At 39.6% G+C, this 21,369-nt stretch overlaps 1 protein-coding gene, 1 long non-coding RNA gene and 1 pseudogene across 4 annotated transcripts in view; 2 read left to right on the forward strand and 1 right to left on the reverse strand.

Annotated features, from left to right (window-relative positions):
- The window catches only part of LOC134334891 (uncharacterized), a 759,100-nt pseudogene that overhangs the window by 585,788 nt on the left and 151,943 nt on the right, over window positions 1-21,369 (reverse strand).
- LOC134300428 (zinc finger protein 208-like) overlaps window positions 1-21,369 on the forward strand; it is a 42,639-nt gene that overhangs the window by 8,413 nt on the left and 12,857 nt on the right. Inside the window, exon 6 of the mRNA XM_062985120.1 lies at window positions 13,631-14,722. Coding sequence (XP_062841190.1) covers window positions 13,631-14,722 — 1,092 coding nt within the window. The remainder of the gene's footprint in view (window positions 1-13,630; window positions 14,723-21,369) is intronic.
- On the forward strand, window positions 1,174-8,383 carry LOC134335363 (uncharacterized). Of its 3 annotated transcripts, none has more exons than XR_010015579.1 (4): window positions 1,174-1,239; window positions 5,378-5,507; window positions 5,638-5,696; window positions 6,999-8,383. It is a non-coding gene; the product is annotated as an uncharacterized LOC134335363 (long non-coding RNA). The 3 variants fall into 3 exon arrangements; XR_010015580.1 differs by having other exon boundaries at window positions 5,378-5,503; XR_010015582.1 differs by lacking the exon at window positions 5,638-5,696.

Here is a 21,369-nt window from a genome sequence, read left to right on the forward strand (position 1 = left end):
TGCATTGTTGAGACAGGATTTTCACTCAGATTTGAGTCATTTAGTTGAAGCAGCTGGTACGATTCACAAGTTTTCCAATGACGGAAAGTTTTCCAGTTTACCCTCATAGTAACTGGTGCGCTGCTCACGTCTATCTGAACCACATGTTGGGATTCGGATCCATTCATCAGCATTTGACAATTTGCCATTGGCCAAGGTGGAGTTTCTAATTCTATAGTTTGACTTGGTTGCAGAACGAATCCAAACTTTTTATGCAACTGCATATCATAGGTGGGGCGACCTGTCTGTGTGGCGTTTGCATGTTCTCCCTGTGTCGGCATGGGTTTCCTACGGGAGCTTCGGTTTCCTCCCACAGTCCAAAGACGTCCAAGTGAGGTGAACTGGAGATACTAAATTGTCCATGACTGTGTTTGATATAACCTTGTGAACTGATGGACCTTGTGTGATGAGTAACTACCGTTCCTGTCATGAATGTAAGGAAGACAAGCATCAATGATCTTCTCTGTACCAGCACCCAAGTGGTGGAACAAATCTTCCTCTGTCTGTCCGAACAACTGAGTCTCTTGTCTTTAAAAGACGATTAAAAACCTTCATCACCTCTTTACTAAACACTTACGCTGACTTGTACTTACTTACTTACATTTCTAACAGGGTTTCAGCACATTTGTGTTCTTGAACTGTTGTTTACCTAAACTAGAGTAAAGTAATGTTTACTTCTGTACGTCGCTCTGGATAAATGCTGAAAATATAAATGTAAATGAATGTAACTGAAGTGTAAAACATGACATTCAAATCCTAATAAACAAACAAACATGAACGCCACAGCTCACTAGTCAGAATTAAACCTGGGACAGGGTTACCACCTCATTTACATATTAATTACCATAGTAAATGTTATGTTTTTAGTGTTCAAAACATTCAGACAGTTTAAACTATTGGTGAGTGAAATTTAACTTAAAAGATTATTACTCCAGGAGTGGATATGTAATAATGACACTACTCTTCTCTACATGAAAGGAGGAAACCCACAAAGACACGGGGAGAACATGCAAAATCCACACAGAAAGGACCCGGACGGACCGTCCAACCTGGGGCTCGAACCCAGGACCTTCTTGCTGCTGTTACACTTCTGTCCAGTAGGGGTGAGAATAAACCTAAACATTGTGGATCAACCAGCTCAGTTCAAACAACAACAAGAGGAAGAAACAGAAGCTAACGTGTTCGTGTTTAAGTGATTCTGTAAGTTTATATTTATTTATTTTTAATGCACTTTCATTATTAACTACATTCTTAATAATAATACAACAAAAGTTCATAATAAAAAAAACACTTTGAGGATTTAAGTAGATTGAACACAGCAGCTGCTAACTGTTAGCATCACACATGATTCAGTGCTAATGAACCGATTCACCTCAGCTGATTCAGCTAAATGTATTATTTAGTTTTCAGTTTAACGCTTATTGTAAAAAAAGAGAAATAAATCAAGTTATTTTAACTTTGTTTCATATTAAAACCTCGAGTTCTTTTAGCGTTGTTTACAGTATTTACAGTTTTGTAGACACGTCGTGTTTAGCTTTGTTTACAGGTTATTTTTACAGATTTATACAAACACAGTAAATTATTTACTTTTGTTTTATTTTGTTCTCATACGAGCACTTTACATTCTTTTATCTTTAATGATCAATAAGATTCAATTTACAATTTCACATCCATAAATAAGAGCAGACAGCAATTATACCCACCAGCCATAAGATTAAACCACTTACTGTCCATGTTATCAGCTCCACTTATTATATACAAGCACTTTGTAGTTCTACAATTACTGACTGTAGTCCATCTGTTTCTCTACATGCTTTGTTACCCCCTTTCACCCTGTTCTTCAATGGTCAGGACCCCCACAGAGCAGGTATTATTTAGGTGGTGGATCATTCTCAGCACTGCAGTGACACTGACATGGTGGTGGTGTGTTAGTGTGTGTTGTGCTGGTATGAGTGGATCAGACACAGCAGCGCTGCTGGAGTTTTTAAACACCTTACTGTCACTGCTGGACTGAGAATAGTCCACCAACCAAAAAACGTCCTATGACCACTGATAAAAGTCTAGAAGATGACCAATAGATGAGCGATCGTCTCTGACTTTACATCTACAAGGTGGACCAACTAGGTAGGAGTGTCTAATAGAGTGGACAGTGAGTGGACACGGTGTTTAAAAACTCCAGCAGCGCTGCTGTGTCTGATCCACTCATACCAGCACAACACACACTAACACACCACCACCATGTCAGTGTCACTGCAGTGCTGAGAATCATCCACCACCTAAATAATACCTGCTCTGTGGGGGTCCTGTGGTGGTCCTGACCATTGAAGAACAGCGTGAAACAAAGCATGCATAGAAACAAACGGACTTCAGCAGAATGAACGCTAAGTTAAATGCGATTTATTTACTGCTTATTATACTTTAATTAAACAAAATTAATTAGAAAATTTGACTTTAATTTTATTAAGTGTACTTAACTGTACTAAAGTGGAACTATTTATATTTAATTCAGCAATTATAGTACAGCATGTGTTTGTAATTTATGTTTGACATACACTTGTACAAGTGAAATGAAAGCACATTTCATCAGTAATCAGTGCACTTGGAGAACATAAAAATATGAGATATATATAATACAGTATATTTACTTTAGAGTAAAAAATTACTTCCAATTTATGTCTTACTAGACCTGATTCTTTGTACTAAAGAGCGATATATTTATCAGCCAAGCAGTTTTGTGTAGGAAACATCAACCAACAGAGGTCCTGTTTATATGCTTAGACAAGTAAATATTTATACCAGCTTGTTGTTGAGGTGAATGGTTTTATCACTGCTCAATTTGAGTTTGATCTGTAATACTGACAGTACGTTAAATAAACTGTTTAGCCTTTTTGTAAGTCACTTAAAAATACACTTTTTATATATATATATATATATATATATATATATATATATATATATATATTATGCATTTTTCTCTTTTATGCATTTCTGGTTTATTACATGAAACACATAGATACACCTGGTTAGTTGTATTTTTAAAAGCATTTCTCTAATACAGTTTAATCAGGTAACTATTTAAACATAGTGAATTCTTTGCAAGTATAATTACAGCATCATGTAAAATGCATTAATTACATGTGAAGTATAAAGTATTATATTTTATTATTTAAAAAATTGTTAAAACTTTTTTACTAGTGTACCAGGTAAGGAAATATACACTAAAATAAATGTTTTATAATGTGTTAAAAGTGTTTTTAAGTGAATTACTACAGGAGTTGTTGAACATACTATGCAAAAACAAGTATTTGAAAGTTTTATTAAAAGTTTACTTCATGGTAATGTATTTATTAAAAGGATAATAAAAGTGTACTTGCAATCATTTGATTTAAGTATGACATTAATTTATTTTTAAACATTACAGGCATGTGCTAGTTTATTTATAATCTCAGTACATTTAAAATACACTTAAGTGCATTTTTTCACTAGGGCAGTGTACCAATAAGTCACTTTCTTAAAAATATACACTGAAGTAAACCTTTGTACAATGTCTTAAAGTGTGATTAAAGTGATTTGCTACAACAGTTTTCAATATAGACCGTTTCAATGAGGGTAAACAATAACAACGCTACTGCGCATGTCTGTTCCTTTTGCCTTTCCGGTAGCGCCATTTTTAAACATCCATCCATTTGTCAAGATGACGAGCTCGTACTTTGCGAGTCTCCCGAACGCGGAACAAACGCGATATTAGCAGAAATGAATGATAGATCATCAAGTATCTTTACCAGCCACTTTTGAGGAGAATTTAAGAAGTCAGTGTTTTTCCTCTGACCTAAAACCTTTGCCTGAGGTAACAGACCCAGACGTGTATCACTACCTTGTTGAAACGGAGTGTGTTTACACCAGAGAGGCAGTGAAAGCACACCGCAGTTTGGACACATACAATTAATTATTAAAATCATTATTGTGTCATCTCCCCTTTTGTGTCTGTTGAGCTAAGAGCCATTATAATATGATACAAATATGACAAACCACAGTGAATTACTTCTCATCTGAATTAGAACATGTTAGCTAATGCTAAAACTATTTTTTATAGCCTAACTGGAAATACATGAAATATTTTACAGTAAGCACAACGTATTCATAAATAGTTTATTTACTTTTTGTATTACAAAAGTAGAACCATGTTTCTTTACATGTCATTTAATAATGAAGCTAAGCTAATTAAGCTGTTAATATAATTCCATATAGTGACATTTCCCCAAAATATAGTCCTATACAGTTATGGCTTTTACACCGTATTATAAGGGGAATGTAAACTTTTTAAGGCTTATGTTGGTTTATGTTTATTCTGTTCTATTAATACAAATATTAAGCGCCTGCGTATTTTAATACACTTAAGCTAAACGTCAGGGACAAGACACCATGAGAACAGCGTTCAACTGAGTACATTTGTTCACAATATTTATTATGAAATAATATACAGTATATTACATTAATTATAAGAGTTGATGGTGGGTATCCAGCCGTCTCTATTTATAGCAGCAATCCAAGCGTTTCACTGTGCGTTCTTTTGGAAATCTGTTCACCTTTATTTCTGAAAGCAATTTTGTACCCGGCCTGAGGGAACATCCGCCAACCGAACAACACGGTCCTAACTTTAATTTAGACATACTGTCAATAAATCAGACCTGAACTAACGCAAAGGAATTGAAGCAGTTGTGGTCAATCGCTATTGTTCTGAGCGCTGTTTACCACCAAGCGGAAGCGTCTTAGGAACATCTACGTCACTTCCTGGACTCATGAATATTCATTTGAAACGGTCTATACTTCATGTTTGAAATAAGTACAGACATTTGCTAGTTTATTTGAAGTATTTTTAAACGAATAATGTAGAATTTTTTTTACTTTGCATTTTTGGCTCTCTCAAGCACTTGGTTGTGGATCAAATGTAGCAGGCAGATTCCAGGAACCCACTCAGGTTTGCAAATCTCAACCAGGTCATCTGATAAATATCCCAATAATAAGATCAGGTCAGTACATGTGCTGAACGCCACTGACATTAAAATGCTCTGCTGTAAAACTGCGGCTCTGCAGTCAGATATTATTGGAATGGAATTCTGAATCAAGTCAAGTTTTTTTTATAGAGTGCTTTTTTACAACAAACATCATCTCAAAGCAACTTTACAGACTCCAGGACCAACAGACCAAAAACCCCTGGTGAGCAGCCGAGGGCGACATTGACAGGAAAAAACAATAGAGTTAGAAACCTTGAGAGGAACCTTTGCCTGTCTTGGGCTAGCAAAAATAACAATAATAATTGGGGTTCTTTATTATTCAGAATGAATGAATATGATGCTGATGTTACCCTGCTGTCCAGTAGGGGTGAGAATAAACCTAAACATTGTGGATAAACCAGCTTGATTCATACATGAAGAAGCTAATGTGTCGGTACTAAAGTGAATCTGTAGGTAAATATTTATTTATTCATTTATTTTGTATTAAACACACTTTAATTAATAACTGTATTCTAATTAATAATATAAAACATGTATACATGTAAAGATATGTTCAAAACCTGAAGTAGGTATTTTTTTACAGTATGAAGACAGACATATAGTCCAAATGCATGGGGCCCCTTTTGGAATATGGCAACCACGGTATAAGTCTACTTATATTGTTTTCAGTCAGAACACAACTCAGCAGCACACTCAAAACTACTGTCTGCATTGTACTAATATATTTTACAAAAATAATTGTAGAATAACCATACATTAAAAGTTTGCAGCTACATCACCCTTACTGTAAATGAAAAACAAATTTAGACAATACATGAGAACATGGCAAACATGGAAAAATACTATATATATATATATATAAAGTTGTGTATATATAAAGTTATGTATAATGTTTATGAAGTTTATATGATTATACTGGTTTTGTACTAGAGACTGTACTCACCTCAGCAGCACACTGAAAACTACTGTCTGCCAAGGCTGAGCAGAAGATCCTTTATGTATGAAACCTTAGTATGCTGACCTACAAGTGGTGCCAAACCCATTTAGCTGGAATTTCATACAATTCTAATGAAGCAACTATTGTACACTGTTACACATATATATTTATTACCTACCAACATTGTACTGCAATACTTACTTAACATTTTTTAAGCACCTTAAACCGATTTAATAAATAATTATATTAAAAAAAAGTATTTTAATGTATTTTTTATTGTACCTTGAGCTGTTGTAATACTTGGCTTTCTGGGATTAATAAATGATCTAATCTAAAAACCACAGTGCTACCCCTTAGCAACTAGCACTCCTGCCATGCCTCACTCCTGATTGGTCCCCCTGAGCAATCAGCCCCAGCTGATCCTAATCAGGGACCATTTCAAAGGAGAGCTGAGGAACAGGCTGGCAGGGGTTATTTTGGTTTGGATGTTTGGACTGGTTAGCTTTGCTTGTTTAATGCTAGACTTTTGTCTGTCCTTGTGTACTTACCTTCTTTGTTCTTGTTAGTAGTGATGGGCTGATGAAGCCTCGTGAAGCCTTGACGCTTTCCATCAAATTGGTTCGAGAAAAGGTTCATTTCTCGAGGCTTCATTTGCACACAAACCCCCCTGCTGGTCAAAACTATTATTGTCATTTCAACTGATGTGATGACCCCTGCCTCCCATGCAAGTGTTAACATGGGAATAATCACTGCCAAGAATAGAAATAAAAACATCTTAATATGATTTTGTGTGGTTAATTCATCCATCCATCCATTCATTCATGATTTCATATATGATTTTTGTTAAGTGGGAAAAAGTAATATAGGTCTATTCATGTTTACATTTTAGTGGTGTTTTTATAGGATTGTGTTTGTGAATACTGGTGAGATGGACTTTATTCATTTTTATTTAGAAACAGTATTTTTTCCACTGTGCTTGGACTCAGGCGGTTTCTCTTTTTTGATAGGACCTCTCCAGCTCCAGCTCATAAATCGCGCCAGTACTCGAACCACTTCCTGAACCGGCGAGGCTTCACACGTCATCCGTGACGTCACTTGTTCTTAAAGAAGCAAGCCTCGATACGCGCTTCACGAAAGACTTCCTAGATTTCTCGACACACGCTCCGAAGCCTCGGCACAGTACGACCCATCACTAATTGTTAGCCCTGTTTAGTTTGTTAGTTTTGTTAGCTTTGTTAGCCCTGTTTAGTTTGTTAGACCTTATTTAGCTTGTGTAGTCCCTGTTTAGCCTAGTTTATCATGTTTAGTTTGTCTAGTCCTGTTTAGTCTAGTCTGTCTTGTGTGCTTAGCTTGTGTTACTAGCCGTGTGCTTAGCCTGTGTTACTAGCCATGTTCCTAGCTTATGTTACTAGCCATGTGCTTAGCTTGTGTTAGTAGCCATGTGCTTAGCTTGTGTTACTAGCCGTGTGCTTAGCCTGTGTTACTAGCCGTGTGCTTAGCCTGTGTTACTAGCCGTGTGCTTAGCCTGTGTTACTAGCCGTGTGCTTAGCCTGTGTTACTAGCCGTGTGCTTAGCCTGTGTTACTAGCCATGTTCCTAGCTTGTGTTACTAGCCATGTGCTTAGCTTGTGTTACTAGCCATGCGCTTAGGTTGTGTTACTATGTAAATAGCATTTGTCTTCATTAATAAATATAACCTTGCGTTAGTTCACATCTCTGCGTGTGTCCGCCCCTCTGTCTCGCCTAAGCCCCCCGTTCGTGACAATAACTTAGTGTATTCATTTAAAACACATTTTATAAAAATATACAAATGTGTATTTTCACAAGTATATTAAATGAAAATTGTACTTTTAGTACTCTTTACCTCAAAAGAATATACTTTAATTGCTCTTAAGTATACTTCCTTTTCACGGGGGATATTTTTGTATTAACATTTACATTTTCAGCATTTAGCAGAGGCTTTTATCCAAAGCGACTTACACAATGAGCGGAACACAATGAGCAATTGGGGATTAAGGGCCTTGCTTAGGGACCCAACAGTTGCAACTTAGTGGTGGCGGGGCTTGAACCGGCAACCTTCTGTTTACAAGTACAGTACCCTAACCACTAAGCTATCACTGGTATTAACAGTATTAATGATTGATGATAGAAAAATATAAAATTTATGATAGAAAACAATTAATAAAACAATTAATAAAAATGTTAGAACATTATCATAAAGGCACAAAAGTAAAACACACATTAAACCAAATGGATGAAGAAGCTGGCATAACAATGTCTGTTTGTTTATTAGGATTTTTTACAAAATGTTGTGATGTGGTTATTTTTTATTTATTTTTTTTTGCACACATGCATTTTTGCTCACACTTGTCCTGTTGTTTCCTCTTACATTGTCAACACTGAAATCATTCATTAAATCTCTATATTTAAATCCTAAATTTGTCAGTCTCCCTTTTCATGTTGTGATCTCATCAACCTGACAGAGCATTGCTGTTTGTTGATATTGTTATGATACATGCTTATGTTGTACTGTATGTCAGGGTCTTAAATATCAAGGCTGCGTGGTTGAGCAAGGGATAACTCTTTTCTCGCTCAACAGATTTTACATTAGACCTAAGTTACATGGAGAAATCCTGCTTCGTGAACACATATCTCAGAAAATACTGAGAATTAAAAAAATAGTGTCAGATTAATTAATGCCACTAGAGTCTTTTTACCTAATAATAAAGAGTCTTGTTACAGAAATGATACTAAAACATTAGAGCCATAATAAATCATGCTACTTTCATTTTCATACTTAAGTACATTTGAAGGTAAATAGTACTTTTACTCAAGTGGAGGTAATGAGTATTTTTACTTTTACTATGCTTTTACTGGAGTAATATTTTACCTTATTTTACCTTAACTTTAACCTAACTACATTGTTTGTGTACCTTGTCCACCACTTACATTAGACAAAATGAACTTGTACATACATTCATGTATTACATGTCACCTAGATCACCTTGACCGACCAGGCTGTCAGGTGCCTTGTTGGCACCGCTGGTCACAGCATTTCCTCCATTCCTTTCTCGATCTTGCCATTCTTGTCCACATTGGTCCCATCCGCGATCTAATCTCGTCTTTCCATCTTCTTGGAGGCCTTCCGAGTGGTCTTTTCCGCTCGCGCGGATACCACTCGACAACTGCACGGGTCCACCTGTCGTCGGTGAACCGTGCGACGTGTCCTGCCCACCGGAATTTACTCCTTCTGTACTCCGCGATCACGTCCTTCACTCCACTCCTGGCCCGGATCTCCTCGTTCCGGATGTGCTCTCGCAGTGACACTTCCAGCATACTTCGCTCCATGGCCCTCTGCGCTGTTGTGAGCCGCTGCTCTTCCCTCTTCGTTGTTGCCCAAGTCTCGCTTGCATATAGCATCGCAGGCAAGACTGTGCTGTTGAAGAGGGCTGCGCGAGTAGCCATATCCAGCCTACCCTTCAGCACATCCCGGATCGAGTTGAACACCCTCCATCCTGCTCTTATTCTGCGCGAGATCTCCTTCTCCATATCGCGTCTCATGTTTACCTCCTGTCCCAGGTAGACGTACTCCTCCACCTCCTCTATCTCATCGCCTCTAACCACGATGTTACCCGGCGCTACGCAGTCAGACCGCATGAACTTGGTTTTCGTGCGGTTGATCTTCAGGCCGACCTCCGAGCTTCTGGTGTTGAGTTTTCTCAGCATGCTCTGTAGCTGACCGATGGTCTCTGCGATGAGCACGATGTCGTCCGCGAACCGGAGGTGGGTTAGCAGCTCACCGTTTATCCTCACCCCTCCGTCCCAGTCGATGTCTCTGATGACCATGTCGAGACACGCTGTGAAGAGTTTGGGAGAGATGGTGTCTCCTTGCTTAACGCCCTTCTCGACCGGGATCCGCACGGGTGGCACAGGTGGTGCATCCAGAGTTTGCTTCCCTGAGGAGGTCCACGTACTGTGCCGCAACTCCTTGTTTCTTGAGGAATTGAAGCAGTGCATTTATCTCCACGCTGTCGAAGGCCTTCTCATAGTCGACGAACGCGACGCACAGAGGCAGCTTGTACTCTCTCGCTCGCTCTAGCAGTTGCGTCAGAGTGAATATGTGGTCCATCGTGCTGTAGTTCTTCCTGAAGCCCGCCTGCTCTCTGGGCTGCTGCTCGTCGAGTTGTTGCGATAACCGATTCACAATTATCTTCGTGAACAGCTTGTAAACGTGAGAGAGGAGACATATAGGGCGATAGTTCTTAAGATCTTTCTTGTCGCCTTTTTTGTACAGCAGGATGGTATTCGACTCCTTCCACTGTGAGGGGATGAGTCCCTCTTCAAGATATCGATTGAAGCGTATTGCGAGGATTTTCCAAAGCTGCTCTCCGCCTGACTGCAGCATTTCTGATGTAATACCGTCTTTCCCTGGAGCCTTTCCCTTATTCATGCACTTCAGGGCTTCACCACTGAGACGTCCTGCAGGATTCGTCGCTTGTCGACCAGGATGTAGTCTATCTCATTACGATCTTTTGCATTTGGAGCGATCCAGGTCCATCTCTTTTCCAGGTTTTTCTGGAATAGGCTGTTCCCGATGTAAAGCTTCCTCGCCTCTGCCATGGTCACCAGACGTTCTCCTCTCTCGTTCCTTTCTCCCAATCCGAATCGTCTCACATACCGTTCGCCTTGCCGCCCTTTTCCGACCTTTGCATTGAAGTCTCCCATCACGACGGTGTATGTGGATTTTGATGCTAGAGTTTGCCCTAGCACCCAGTAGAACTCCTCCACTTCATCGTCGTTGCTGGCACACGTGGGAGCGTAGGCCTGGACAACTTTCAGGGTGGCCGTCTTTGAGAGTTGAACGTTCAGCACCCCTATCCGAGAAGACACAAACTTGCAAGAGGTGATTCGTTCAGCCCATTCCTTGCTTATGATGAACCCGATGCCTCCTACCGCTCTTGGACCATCCGCACATCCCAGTCTCACGACGCTTCCGTCCTTCCACCTCGCGCTCAACTCCTTCCTTTGGCGTGTTTCGCAGAGCCCCAACACGTCGCACTTGATCTTCTTTTTCTCCTCCATAAGATGGTTCATGGCATTCCCCCTTGCCAACGACCTGCAGTTGTAGGTGCATATGGCAAGGTTAGTCCTTCTCCTTGGCGGCTTCTTGGTACCTGAGATTCTTAGCAGCCTCTCGTCGCTCGGATTTCGCCCCGCCGCCGTGGAGCGTTCCGATTGACGCGCAGGGTACTGAGGCCCTTTTCCTTTTGCTGTTTTAGCCATTAAAGTATAGCCACCCCGCTGGCTAGGCGGGCAGGCCCTTACCTCTCCAGTTTAGCTAGCTTCCGGCCTCTGCCAGATGGACTGTATGCCCGCTCCTGGGCAGCCCAACCGCAGGGCCGGCAGTCCGGTACCTTTGTAGCATGGTTGTACCTGCCAGGGTATATATACCCGGCTACCGTACCTACCAGACAGCCATTGTCACTGTTGCGCCACTTTGAGGCACTGAAGCAGGATTTCGCAACAGGTATTACATGTAGGAATCAATTATTAATCACTCATGACATAAGAGATGAATGAAGCTATTTCATGTACCTGCACTATAATGTTAAAGGTACCACAGTGTGTTTATGTATCTGTTTATTCAGTGCATGTAAACCTTATTGAATCCAGCCACATGGTTTAGTGTTTAACCTAAATTATTATTATTATTATGAATCCTCAGGAAAGTGAGATTATAGTTTATGTAAAAAACAAAACACTCTTTAATTTTCTGTACTGTATCTTGTCTCTACTACTTAATGATATCACATTATGTAATGGATGCTAATATAATGTACTGTGTTAAGAAGAACCACCTATTAACAAGTCATTATAAACATCAATCTTCCACTTCATACCAAACTGACATTAAAGCAGATGCAGTAAATGTAGAGGCGGTTATAAATACCCAGAAATTGTACAAATGTTTATTATTTACTGTTTAATATTTCATTCACTGCTGCCTGATTGGTTGAGATGCTGCTGTACAGTTACCCAGCTGGATTGTGATTGGTTGTGGGGTCATGTGGGCGGGGCGGTAGAGCTGCTGTCTGTCAGGAAGCGCTTCCTCTCAGTTCAAACAAGAAGAAGAAGAAGTGAACGCGCTCGTACTGAAGTGAAGCTGTAAGTATTTTTATTATTCATTTATTACATTTTATTTTTAACTACATTCTAATTCATAATAAAACGAAGGCTATCTAACCCTTAGCACATGAATCACACATGATTCATCTTAGCCGATACAGCGAACTGAATCAAGTGATCGGAACCGATTCATTATTTACATTAAGTTTTGTAGAAAAGCATAAAGTTCTTATAGTTTTATAGAAACACTGATCTGTTTTAGCATTGTTAACTGTTGTGTTTCCAGTGTCTGTACAGTTTCTGTTTCTGTGTTTGTCACATTTTCAGATCCATGAATAAAAACAGACAGCAATTCTTTGTAAATACTTTGTGAGCTGTTGAAATGTGTAAATATGTGCTGCTCTGTCTGTCTATCCATCCATCTATCCATCCATTCATACATGTGTGTGTGTCTTTATGTTAGATCTTTAATAATGCAGTCAGCAGAAGTGGGACACATCGCCCCCACGGATCTAGAAGATGAAGGATCTGAAGATGAAGATTTCTGCTGTAAGTACATATGGAACAATTTAGCACTTTTCCACCAGACAGTGTGGTACAGAACAGGATGGTCAGTACTGGGGTCAGTAATTAGTGGATAGTGGATCAGAATCTGTCCTGTATGGTTCTGTCCTGTGGAGAAGTGCTGCTTCACTCCAGTCTGGACTCAAGTTTTGAATGGAACTAAGATTTATTATATCATTAAAACAACAACAACAACACGCCTCCCTACACTAGTCCCAGTTGTTGAGCTTTCTTCACATGTTGATGTGATTTCAGGTGAAGTATCATTAATCCCTCTGGAACTCATCACCTCTGATAGACACCTCTCCTCAGTGTACCAATCACTTGGAGGTGTCCTGCCTCAGAAGAAGGAGGAACCTGAAGATGAAGATGATCTCAGTAAGAATGTTTCAAATCTTGAGCAATGAAACCTGTTTTATTTATTAATGGTTCATCTGTCAGAATGTTTCTATCATCAGTAATGATAATAATAATAATGATATTTATAATATTAATAATATAATCCAGTAAATAACTGAGGTGTGTAAAAGAGTGAATATGGTCTGTTGCTATATTGAAAGTAAAAGTGCTGAGGTTATTTACTCTTTATCTCACTCTATACTCACTCAGTACCGTGTCTTTGCTCCTCTTCACTTTTAGCTTTGAAAATCATTTGATCTGCTCTGTGTTTATTGTGATGTTTGTAATTGATGGTGTTACAAGAGCAGCTTGTGTTTTTCTTCTTCAGGATTGAACAAGGATTTCTGCTGCTCCTCGAGTCCACGTTCCTGTACAACCCAAAATCATCTCCACAAACACATCAAGACCCCCCACAGTGTCAAATATGAGACCCTGGTGAAGATTAAGACTGAACATGAGGATCTGACGCCCACCAGAAGCTCCAGTGATCAGCAGACGTCCTCTGGTGCTGTCAGCATTAACAGCTCTCTCACCAGAGAACAGAACAGAAGGAACGTCTGCTCACAGTGTGGGAAGAGCTTTAGTTCTCCAAGTGTTCTTAAAAAACACCAGCGCATTCACACTGGAGAGAAACCGTATCAGTGCTCACAGTGTGGGAACAGTTTTAAAACACAGAGTCATCTCAAACGACACCAACGCATTCACACTGGAGAGAAACCGTATCAGTGCTCACAGTGTGGGAAGAGCTTTAGTTCTCTAAGTGCTCTTAAAATACACCAGCGCATTCACACTGGAGAGAAACCGTATCAGTGCTCACAGTGTGGGAAGAGTTTTAATCAACAGAATGTTCTCAAAATACACCAGCGCATTCACACTGGAGAGAAACCGTATCATTGCTCACAGTGTGGGAAGAGTTTTAATCATCAGAGTGCTCTTAAAACACACCAGTGCATTCACACGGGAGTTAAACCGTATCAGTGCTTACAGTGTGAGAAGAGCTTTAATGCACAGAGTAGTCTCAACAAACACCAGCGCATTCACACTGAAGAGAAACCGTATCAGTGCTCACAGTGTGGGAAGAGTTTTAATCATCAGAGTGCTCTTAAAGTACACCAGCGCATTCACACTGGAGAGAAACCATATCAGTGCTTACAGTGTGGGAAGAGTTTTAATCATCAGAGTGCTCTTAAAGTACACCAGCGCATTCACACTGGAGAGAAACCATATCAGTGCTCACAGTGCGGTAAGAGTTTTAATCATCAAAGTGCTCTTAAAATACACCAGCGCATTCACACTGGAGAGAAACCATATCAGTGCTCACAGTGTGGGAAGAGTTTTAATAATCAGAGTACTCTTAAAAAACACCAGCGCATTCACACTGGAGAGAAACCGTATCAGTGCTCACAGTGTGGGAAAAGTTTTAATCGACAAAGTGCTCTCAAAGTACACCAGCGCATTCACACTGGAGAGAAACCGTATCAGTGCTCACAGTGTTGGAATAGTTTTATTCAACAGAGTGCTCTCAAAATACACCAGCGCATTCACACTGGAGAGAAACCGTATCAGTGCTCACAGTGTGAGAAGAGTTTTAATCGACAGTCTAATCTTAAAAAACACCAGCGCATTCACACTGGAAAGAAACAGTAATATTTTATTAAATCGCCCTGGTTTTCACATAGCTGATAACTCTACCAACATCTCCACCCTGATGCTTTTACCTGGTTTAGCAGCCTGTGTGGTGGAAGCGCCGGTGGTTGAGAACTATTCTCTTCCCTGTCTGCTGTGAACATACCGACATTTCAGAATCTCCTTGTCCAACACACTGATGTAAGTTAAGAATGAATTACACAGTAACGCTCAGCATCATTGTTTTTTAATCAGTATTATTAGCATTAACATTGTTCAGATATTTAACTACCGGTTACATTCAAACCACAAATAAAACGTTTCACAAAATTTTTTTTTAATGAATTTAGTGCAGACATCAAGACGTGTCCCATAATCAGTCCATTAGGGGCACTGCGTCACACGTATCATTCCTTATTTGGAAACTAAATATGATACTGAACTGGGATATGGGACGCGCTTTGTTCTGTATTTTTATTAATGGGAGAGAAATGCTGCAGATTAGACTGAGACGGGGTGATGTGTATGAAACAGAAGGAAACTGCTGCTACTGTGGGAATTAAAAAGGTTCGGTTATTATTGTAATTAGTGTTCACTTTTAGTCTTAGTAACGCCGTGTGTAGGGTGAAAGTAAAGTAACACGAGCAGGGCCGGCACTTCTCTCACTGCCCCCCTAAGCAACGCAGTCCAGAACCGGGGCTGCATGTCAGTGTGAAGATGGATTATGTAAAAATGTTGTTTGCACTATTGAGAAAAGATGTTACATGATGTTCTTTATGTTGTTTTGCCTAAAATATGGTTCTGATTTTTTATTGTAAAGAATGAAAATAATAAATGTTAAACAGCCTAAATAAAACTGTGTATGACTCGTTATATTTTTTATAGGTGTAACCCTAACCGCCTACACCCCGCTCCCGCTCAGGTAAACACCCGCCATCACACCCTTTACCCTATGCCTTCTGCCAACCTGTCAGCCCAGGGTGTTTCTTATTTCCAGTTCTGAAGCTTTACTTAATTTTATGATTGATGATAAAGCTGCTCTCTCTTTCTCTCTCTCTCTCTCTCTCTCTCTCGTGGTGTATGCTGGGAGTTGGGTGAGTGTAGGGTCACAGTGGAGAAGTTGTGGAGCGTTTTTCATTTTTTTTTATTTTTCAAATACTTTACACGGGTGTTTCAAGTTTCACAAACATATTAAACATTTAGTTAATAATTCCGTACACACGGAATGGTTTTGTGAAACAAAACAACAACCCAGGGCTCCGTCTCTCTCGCTCCGGCATGGGATTCGGTGTGTACCAGAGGTGGGAGTATCGGTGGAGCAGGTGTTGGAAGATGTAGGTGAGCGGGTTGGATACGAGCACATAGTCTCGGCCTCCCGAATGAACAAAGCCGTGGTCGTGTTTCTGCAGCACGAACAGCTTGTAAACAAACTGGTGGAATCCGGTTTAAAGGTAGGCGAAATGTTTGTTTCTGTTTCCCCACTATTTTCAATAGCTACACGGGTAACCATAGCAAACTGTCCACCCTTCATCCCGAATGCGGATATAGAGCGTGAACTCTCTCGGTTCGGTAAGTTTGCGGGTCCGATTAAAATGATTCCTCTCGGCTGTAAGAACCAGGCGTTAAAACATGTACTATCGTTTCGTCGACAAGTTTACATGTTTTTAAATGAGCCGAAGCTGAACGTCTCTTTTCGGTGCACACATGGCGGTAAATCCTACATGTTGTATGCTAACACCGGGGATATGCGTTGTTTTGAGTGTGGCTCAGTGGGGCACATTAAGGAGGTTTGTCCGGTAAGGTCTGAGAAGCAGACCGAGACCGAAGCTGAACCTGCTGCTCACAGTAGTGATGCTGGTGAGAACAGTCAGGGCACTATAGTGCAGCAAGCAGAGTCTGGTGATGTAACGATTAATACTGGAAGTGTAATAAACACAACTGAAACAGCAAATGATAAAATTGAGGATGCTGAGGCTGGCGTACGGGTGGCTAAGAAGAGGCCAGTTGAGAACGACAGCAGTGAGGTAAAAGTTAAAGAAAGAAGTGTTGGGCAAGTTGATGAGGGAAAGGTGGAAGAGATCAGTGAGGAAAGGGTCGTAATTGAAAGCAATGTGAAAGCTACTGTTAACAAGTCACAAACCCTAAATATAGATTGTACAGAAAAAGGTTCTATAAGTGAAGACGTTGAACTTTCAGAACCCGAAATAAACGATGAAAGTCTGGAGGAGGAGATTGGAACTGTACTGTAGACTTCACACTGGACAGAAATGGAGAAGAACCCCATATACAGTCTAGCTTAGAACTGCTAAACATCACAAAAGATTCTAAGTTAATTGATATATGGAGAGTGAGGAATGAATTAGTCCAGCAGTACACATGGGTGAAGTTCTTAAACTCACAGATAATTGGTGCTAGATTAGATCGATTCTAGATTAGCAAACTTCTTAATAATAGAGTATTAAATGTTTTTATTAGTCCAAATGGCCTTTCTGATCATCACATGATTTATGTTGATTTATGTCTTAAAAAACTGCAACGTTTTAACTATTATTGGCATTTTAATATGAAATTACTTCAGGACAAATTATTCTGTGTTTCTTTCTGTAGTTTCTGGGACACATGGAGGGTCAAGAAGAGGGACTTTGAAAGTTTAGCACAATGGTGGGAGGTTGGGAAAACACAAATAAGGGTGTTTTGCCAAAATTTTACTTATAATATGACAGCTGTTTTAAAAAATGAAATTAAAAAATTAGAAGAAGACATTAAAACGTTTGAAATAGATAACACCTTAAACCCCCTGAATACTATCAACATTTTAAAAGAAAAGAAACTAGAATTAAGTAGTCTTTTAAATGAAAGAGCTAAGGGGGCATTGATAAGAACAAGAATAGCATCAATTAAAGATGTAGATGCCCCCACTTCCTACTTTTTTAATCTTGAACGAAACGCTGTAAAACAAAAGCAGATGATATATCTTCGGCGAGAAGATGGCTCCATCATCTCCGACCCAGTGGAGATGAGACGGATGGCTACAGCGTTCTACACAGAACTCTATGGGACTGACAGCTGCGATCATGGCTGTATGCAGATGCTGTTCCAGGAGCTCCCCGCATTGCGGCTAGAGGACAGCAGTGAACTGGATATGGACCTGGTAATTGAGGAGCTTACTGAAGCAGTCCAGCAACTGTCAACAGGCAAGTCGCCTGGCGTGGATGAACTGCCAGCGGAGTTCTATAAACATTTTTGGAAGGAACTTGGGACAGACTTGCATGAAGTACTTCTAGAATGCATTAAAACTGGTTTGCTACCGTCCAGCAGTCAGAGGGCTGTGCTTTCACTTTTACCAAAGAAAGGAGACTTGGGGTTACTGAAAAACTGGAGGCCGGTTTACACCCTTGTTATTGAGCCACTCCCGAACAGAATAAGGAAAAACATCAGAGGTTTTTCTTTTGCTGAGCACTCTGTAAACCTTTCAGTATCAGCATATGCGGATGATGTCAGTGTGTTTTTTAGAGAAAAAGAAGATATTTTAGATCTATGTAAATGTCTGTCTATTTTTGAAAAGGCTTCATCAGCAAGGGTTAACTGGAGTAAAAGTGAAGGACTTCTTTTAGGACAATGGGATCAAATAGAGCATTTACAACTCCCTGGGAATATACAGTGGGCGAGGGATGGTCTAAAAGTATTGGAAGTGTTTCTTGGAACCACTGATTATCAATTGAAAAACTGGGAAGGCGTGATGGATAAGGTTTCAACAAAGCTGGCTGGTTGGAAATGGTTAATGCCAGAACTTTCCTATAGAGGGAGAGTTTTAGTTACAAACAATCTGGCTGCCTCCATGCTGTGGCACAAGTTTATTGTTTTAGAACCTCCAGAGCAGTTAATACACAGAATCCTGGGCAAACTGGTAGATTTCTTTTGGTCTGGGCAACACTGGGTGCGTGCCCCAGTATTATACCTTCCTAAACAGGAAGGAGGACAGGGGCTGATCGATCTGAGAAGTCGTGTTGATTCCTTTCGTTTACAGACCATTCAGAAGTTGCTATTCACAGAACATTTAGGATGGGCAGGAATTGCTCGCACTCTACTCAGAAAAGCAACAAACATGAACTATGATCACCAGTTATTCCTTTTAAATTTGACAGACTTAGAAATTACAAACTTGTCACCGTTTTATCAGTCTGTGCTGAAAGTCTGGCGAACAACCCTCTCAATCAATAGAAAAATAATAGAACCAGGAGAATGGATTATGACAGAACCATTGTTTCATAACCCATTGGGGCATCTTAGGGAACAGGTTGGTTGGAAATCGCCAGAATCGCTTCAAATCGCAACAGGGATACGTTCCATGCGTCTATTAAAACAGATACTGGATGAAGTGATAGCGATAGTCCCAGGAATCTGCAGAGAGGTGATAGAACAACAGCACCTGCAGATCCATACAAGGAACATGCGCTTTCCTCCCATCAGTGTTTCAGCACTGAGAGTAGGAGAGAATGAAGATGTGAACAGTATCTTGTCCTTTGATACACCCCTGTTAGGAGATCTGAAGGACTTGAGGAAAAAAGCAATGTATATCACATGTGTGAAAGTGCGCCATCAGAGTGTCCTACAACAGGTGCAGGCATGGAAGTGGTCAGGAGTGTTTGGGCATGGCCTTTTGATGAAGGGACACTGGCATTCTCTTTATAAGCCCCCCATTGAGAAGCGGGTTGGAGATCTCCAGTGGAGACTGATCCACAAGGCCATAGCCACTAACAAACATGTAGCCCATTTCAATTCAGAGGTGAGGTCAAACTGTCCCTTTTGTGGAGCTGTTGAAACAGTTGAACATCTTTTTATTTTCTGTCCCAGACTAAGTCGTCTGTTTCAAATACTATCCAGGTGGTTTGGAGAATTTGATGAGCGCTTCTCACATCAAGCATTTATTAGTAGTGTCAAATACAATTTTAAATACCGAAAGAAAATCTGTCTCCTTAACTGTGTCTTAGGCCTCGCTAAGTTAGCGGTGTGGAAAAGCCGTAAAAACAGAATAAGGGGAGCTGGAGCTGTTAGTGCTGAGGGGATTTTAAGAGGAATGTTAGCCGCCCGGATCAGAATTGAATATACATATTTCAAACTGGTTAACAATCTTGCAGAATTCTGTACGATGTGGTGTATAGGAAAGATTTTATGTGATGTTGATGATGAAGGACAATTAATATTAAGGTTTTGAACCATAATCAAAATTTTTAAGTACTAATGTTTATTTATTTATCTATCTATTTGTTTTATTTTTATTTATTTATTTATTTTCTTCCACTTTGCTTAGTTAGGTAATGTAAAATTATTATGGATATGATGTCCTGAATGTTTAAATAAAGTTGTGTGAAACCTCTCTCTCTCTCTCTCTCTCTCTCTCTCTCTCTCCATGTTCAAAGTTATTTGTGAGGGCAAACTGTGGCTCTGCAGTCAGATATTATTGGGATAGAATTTTGAATTAAGTCAAGTTTTTTTATATAGCGCTTTTTTTTACAACAGACAACTTTACAGACTCCAGGACCAACAGACCAAAAACCTCCTGTTGAGCAGCCGAGGGCGACAGTGACAGGAAAATCTGTTTTAAAAATAGAGTTAGAAAGCTTGAGAGGAACCAGACTCAGCAGGGACCTCCACCTTTCTTGGGCTAGCAAAAATAACAATAATAATTGGGGTTCTTGATTATTTAGAATGAATGAATGTGGTGCTGATGTTACACAGCTGTCCAGTAGGGGTGAGAACAAACCTAAACATTGTGGATCAACCAGCTCGATTCATACATGAAGAAGCTAACGTGTCGGTACTAAAGTGAATCTGAAGGTAAATATTTATTTATTCATTTATTTTGTATGAATTACAATTTAATTAATAACTGCTTTCTAATTGATAATAAAACTAAAGTTAATAAAATAACACTTAAAGGATTTAAGTAGCTTGAACTCATTTAATTAGACAAACTGCGACTCTGCTAACTGTTAGCATCACACATGATTCAGTGCTCGTGAACCGATTCATTGGAACCGATCCAGCAAAAGGAATCATGTGATTGGAACCGATTCAGAGTTTAATGATTAACAGAAACTCACAGAAACATTTCAAGTTCTTTTAGGTTTGTTTACGTGTTGATTTCAGTTTCTACTGTTCTTATAATGGCCAACCAGGACCGCACATTTTTAAATCTATAAATATAAACATCATGTCCACTATGCACTGGACTAGTCGTCAACTTTATTTACAGGTGCTGGTCATAAAATTAGAATATCATGAAAAAGTTGATTTATTTCAGTAATTCCATTCAAAAAGTGAAACTTGTATATTATATTCATTCATTACACACAGACTGATATATTTCAAATGTTTATTTCTTTTAATGATGATGATTATAACTGACAACTAATGAAAACCCCAAATTCAGTATCTCAGAAAATTAGAATATTACTTAAGACCAACACAAATAAAGGATTTTTAGAAATGTTGGCCAACTGAAAAGTATGAAGATGAAAAGTATGAGCATGTACAGCACTCAATACTTAGTTGGGGCTCCTTTTGCCTGGATTACTGCAGCAATGCGGCGTGGCATGGAGTCCATCAGTCTGTGGCACTGCTCAGGTGTTATGAGAGCCCAGGTTGCTCTGATAGTGGCCTT

The sequence above is a fragment of the Trichomycterus rosablanca genome, chromosome 2 (genome assembly GCF_030014385.1).
Source record: "Trichomycterus rosablanca isolate fTriRos1 chromosome 2, fTriRos1.hap1, whole genome shotgun sequence".
Taxonomy (NCBI): domain Eukaryota; kingdom Metazoa; phylum Chordata; class Actinopteri; order Siluriformes; family Trichomycteridae; genus Trichomycterus; species Trichomycterus rosablanca.